General features: G+C 40.8%; 1 protein-coding gene across 1 annotated transcript; it reads left to right on the top strand.

Moving 5' to 3' along the window:
* Positions 1-263: 263 nt before the first annotated feature.
* On the top strand, positions 264-4766 carry LOC141564123 (kazrin-like). Its single transcript, XM_074306215.1, has 3 exons — positions 264-964; positions 2774-2875; positions 4484-4766. Exons 1-3 carry the CDS (start codon positions 650-652, stop codon positions 4652-4654), a joined length of 588 nt encoding a protein of 195 aa, XP_074162316.1. The 5' UTR covers positions 264-649; the 3' UTR covers positions 4655-4766.
* Positions 4767-4958: the final 192 nt, after the last annotated feature.

Below are 4958 nucleotides of genomic sequence, written 5' to 3'. Positions count from 1 at the left end.
TTGGATTAGCCTTTCAGCCGCTCTGGGTCTCAGTTTCCCCATCTGTAGAATTAGGACTAGGACTAGATGATTTCCAAGGTCCCTTATCATGCTTAATGTCTGTCCCTGCGAATGCATATGGTCTATTTGGGGAGAAATGAGTAGAGATGGATTCTTAGGGGGCATAATGTTAGGGAGGAATGAAAACGTACTAGAACACATGAAGAATGCCAGACAGCTGTGCCTGGCCATGTTGGAGATGCCTCTGGAAATGGATATCTTTTTTTCCCTCCTTTCCTATCTCTGCTTCTCTGTGATGTTTTATTCTCTATTTATATCTCTTGATTTTTTTTAATTGTCTGCCTCTCATTCTTTGCATGTATCACTTTCTCTGTTCTCTCTCTTTTCCTGTCTGTCTCCATCTCCCTCTCATTGTCTGTGTAATATTGTTGCTTTTCACTCCCAGCCATATCTCCCTGTCTTCCACGATCTTGCTGTCTTTCTCTCCTGTCTCCTCTCTCTCCTCAGACAATGATAGTAGTGACAGGCACAATATGCCTTCTGCCTTCCTTTCCACATCTTCTTCTCCCTCTTTGTTCTGCTTTCCTGTTCTTAATCCTGACTTTGTCCCTGACCTCATTTCCTCTTATTGTTCTGTCTCTGTCTCTGTATGTTGATATGTCTCTGTTCTGCCTCCGTCCCTCTGTTGGAGTGCTTTTCTCTGACCCCACCTCTTGGTCTCTCCTCAATCAGCTTATCAAAGGCCTCAGACCTGGACCACCACTGGGTGGCAAAGGCGTGGCTCAATGACATCGGCCTGCCCCAGTACTCCCAAGCCTTCCACAACCACCTCATCGATGGGAGGATGCTCAACTCTCTGATGAAACGAGACCTAGAGAAACACCTGAATGTGTCCAAAAAATTCCACCAGGTCAGCATCCTCTTAGGCATCCAGCTTCTCTACCAAGTGAACTTCAGCAAGGAGGTGAGGACAAAGGGAGGGGTGAGATGTCTTCCTACCTGGCTCTGGCCTGGGCCAAGAAAATGCTGGTTCCAAAGCTATGCTGCCCCTTCAAGGCCCTAACCAACTTCTCCATCCCCCTGAGGCTTTCCATGGAAGGAAGCCACCCTCAACAAACTAGCACGGTAGAAAAAGAGTTGAGCATGATAAATGTGGAAATATATATAGAAGAATTGCACATATTTAACATATATTGGATGACTTGCTGTTTAAGGGGAAGGAATGGGGGAAAAGGAGGGAGAAAAATTTGAAGCACAAAGTTTTGAAAGGGTAAATGTTGAAAACTGTATTTGCATATATATATATATATATATACATATATATATGTATATTTGCTTCAAATCATTGAATTAATATTTTTTTCTAAATCATATGCATGGACAATTATTCAACATTAGCCCTTGCAAAACTTTGTGTTCCAATTTTCCCCCTTCCCCCACCTCCTCCCCTAGATGGCAAGTAGTCTGATATATGTTAAACATGGTAGAAATCTATATTAAATCCAATATGTGCATACATATTTATACAATTATCGTGCCACACAAGAAAAATCTAATCAAAGCAGTAAAAAAGAGAAGCAAAATTAAATTATTTGCATATATTTTGAAAATAAAAAAAATCTATTAAAAATAATCATGGAAGTCAAAATAAATTAGATGAAAAGAAAAAAGAGAGAGTTGAGTCTGGATTTATGGGACCCAAGGTTGAAGCTTGGCTCTACCATATTGAAAATTGTATTTGCATATATTTTGAAAATAACAAAACTATTAAAAATAATCATGAAAGCCAAAATAAATTTGATGAAAAGAAAAAAAGAGAGAGAGTTGGATCTGGATTTATGGGACCCAAGGTTGAACCTTGCCTCTGCTATAAATTACTTGTGTGACATGAACAGGCCAATTCTCCTTTCTAAAGTCTTGGTTTCTTCATCTATAAAATGAGGGGATTAGGACAAATGACTCTGAAGATTTCTTAGAGCTCTAGAACTAAGATCCAACAATTAGGCCCATGGAGGCAGGGCCCAACCAGTAGTAGATGATGATGACAAGGATAATGAGGATGAGAATAATAACAATAGAGTTGCCAAGTTGAGTCAGCTCAACAAGGGGCTCTAGGCATGTATGGGGTAGGGTGAAAAAGAATGAGAAGAGCTTCTGTGTAACTTGATGTTTGTCTTACCTCATGCAAATGTTGTGCAAAATAGAATTGGTCCTTGGAGAGTCAACTTTTTATATATATATTTTATAAGAGAATCTGCCTAAGTCATTATAGTAACCCTCAACCTAAGGAAATAAGATAGAATCACTTTTGCCAAGTGGGTCAGATCTGACCCAGATCTGGCCACCAGTCATCCACTCCTCCCAAAAAAAGGTCAATATGGCACAACTGCCTCTGGGGACCTTTGCCATCCGAGTTAGTACAATCAGCATTTAGCAGAGAGATAAATGGATTTGAAATCAAAGGCCTAGGGTTCTAATCACATGCTGTACCATTGATGGATCTCTCTATTAGCAATTCATCTGTAAAATGGAATGGTTGAATGGAATGGTAAATAATCTCTCAGGTCCCTTCCAAATTTAAAGCCTATAGTATTATAATGTACTCCCATTTCTCAGAGAGAAAACTTGAGAAATTGAGGGGAGTTAGAAAGACAACGATCATAGTGGCAAGACCAGAATATGTCTCTTGCTTTCATTGCTAAGATTTCGTCTCTTAAATTCTAAAAGTCCTTGTATTGTTTTCAGCTCATTAGTTTTTTTTTTATTCTTAAAGGTTCTCCAGGAGCGAAGGGCTCGTTGTGAGACACAGAACATTGACCCGGTGGTCTGGACAAATCAGCGAGTGCTCAAGTGGGTACGGGACATTGACCTGAAGGTATGGCACTTCTGGGAACCTGATTAAAATGCAAGTCTAGATTAATGAAAAGGCAAATGTTGGTGTACACCAACATTTTCCTAGGTTTGAGCCATTCTTTAGCTGGTACTCTTTGATAGGATTCATCAATCAATAAGCATTTATTAAGCACTTGATGTATACTGAGCTCTCTGACAAGTAATACTGTCTGCCTTCAAGGAACTTCTGTTCTACTGGAGATGACAATATATACACATACAGAATAGACAGAAGGTAGCCTTAGAGGAGAAAGTACTTGTTTCAAGCACTGAGTCTTGAAGGAAGCCAAAGATTCCAGGAGATAGAAGTGAGGATGAAAATTCTTCAAGGCATGAGAAACAGCCAATACAAAGGTGTGGAGGTGGGAGATGGAATAAGGAGCATCAAGTAGGAAGAGATGGCTAGATTGGAAAGTGTATGGAGAGGTCTTACCCTAGTAATAATAATAATAATAATAATAATAATAATAATAAAAATGTTGTCGTCTAAGACAGTCAAACTTGGAGCACTTGATTTAATTTTTCTAGGAGTCATTATGACATGTGGACTTGGTATCAGGAGACCTGGATTCAAGTCCTGGCTAGTTTATCTGCTTAGCTGTATGATTGTAGAGAAATCCTTATTCTCAACCTCATCTATAAAATGAAGACGTCACTTAATCTAGGGAGACTATGGAGGGGCAGCTAAGTGGTACAGTGGATAGAGCACCAGCCCTGAAGTCAGGAAGACCTGAGTTCAGAAGTCTCAGACACTTAATAGTTACTAGCTGCGTGACCCTGGGCAAGTCACTTAACCCCAATTGCCTCAGCAAAAAAATGAAAAAGAAAAAAGAGAAAGAGAGACTATGGAGTTTTCTACAATTTAAGGGAATAGGGTAAGGCCCCTTCTGCCACATGAGCCAGAACTGTCCCCATGTCTGACCAACAACCAATGATGTCCAGAGGTTCAGGCTACCCCTCCTCCTTTCAGAAAAGGGTCGTCATGGCAGATCTGCCTTTGGAAAACTATATATTATGTGGACTTCAGCTGTGAAATTCTGGTGCTCCTTACTTCACAGTAAGAAAGTTTATAGAAAAATAAAATGTCTCTATGTCATTATTTGAAGTAATGGGGATAGATGGAACTGAAACATTCACACTCTCTTGCCTGGCCACTGCTGTTTAATGGCCAATGGCTGGCAAGGATTAGAAATAGATTCTCCTTATAGACATGCTCGGTGAATTTCTAACCATCTATGCTAACGGCTCACAAAATGGCTCAAAAGAGTCGGATTCATATCCCTCTCTGATTTTAACTACCTATGTGATCTTGAGTAAGTCACTTAAATTCTCTAAAAGTGTTTCCTCAGTTGTAGAATGAGGGGATTGGACTAGATGATATCAAAGGTCACTTCCAGCATTATTTTAGTCCTTGAGATTTCTACTCTTAGAGCCGATGTGACTTACAGAAGATAAAACTTCTTTTTCTGTATGAAAATAGCTAGTCCTCAGAGGAAATGGAAAACTTGGCCTTCATGAACATTCTGTGTTGATACAAAAATTGTGCCAAACAGAGCCAGACTGATCCCCCATCCCCGACTTTGCCCCCCAGGAGTATGCTGACAACTTGACCAACAGTGGTGTCCATGGAGCAGTGCTGGTCTTAGAGCCCACATTCACGGCTGAAGCCATGGCAACAGCCCTGGGCATTCCCAGTGGGAGACACATCCTTCGGAGGCATCTGGCTGAGGAGATGAGCACCATTATCAACCCTGCCAGGTAAGTGGGGTGCCTCTGCCTCTTTCTGAGGCTTTCTGGAGGGAAAGGGGGCAAGACAAGGTACTCCAATTTAGGAGCTAACAAAGAACACCTGTAATTCTGATTAGGGTAGTATGAAGCTTTATTTGTGGAAATTTAGTATTTGTGAGAAAAGAAAGAAAGAAAAGAAAGGAAGAAAAGCAATAGGGAAGGAAGGAAGGAAGGAAGGAAGGACGGAAGGAAGGAAGGAAGGAAGGAAGGAAGGAAGGAAGGAAGGAAGGAAGGAAGGAAGGAAGGAAGGAAGGAAGGAAGGAAGGAAGGAAGGAAGG

The sequence above is a fragment of the Sminthopsis crassicaudata genome, chromosome 3, assembly GCF_048593235.1.
Source record: "Sminthopsis crassicaudata isolate SCR6 chromosome 3, ASM4859323v1, whole genome shotgun sequence".
Lineage (NCBI taxonomy): Eukaryota > Metazoa > Chordata > Mammalia > Dasyuromorphia > Dasyuridae > Sminthopsis > Sminthopsis crassicaudata.
The sequence above is the reverse complement of the archived record's forward strand: the minus strand, read 5'-3'. Positions and strand labels throughout refer to the sequence as shown.

Excerpts from the sequence above, each read along its gene's own strand:
- LOC141564123 (XM_074306215.1), top strand. The coding sequence starts at position 650 with ATGTTGATATGTCTCTGTTCTGCCTCCGTCCCTCTGTTGGAGTGCTTT. Across the intron at positions 965-2,773 it reads AAGTGAACTTCAGCAAGGAG|GTTCTCCAGGAGCGAAGGGC; the intron begins GTGAGGACAAAG and ends TTATTCTTAAAG. Across the intron at positions 2,876-4,483 it reads TACGGGACATTGACCTGAAG|GAGTATGCTGACAACTTGAC; the intron begins GTATGGCACTTC and ends TTTGCCCCCCAG.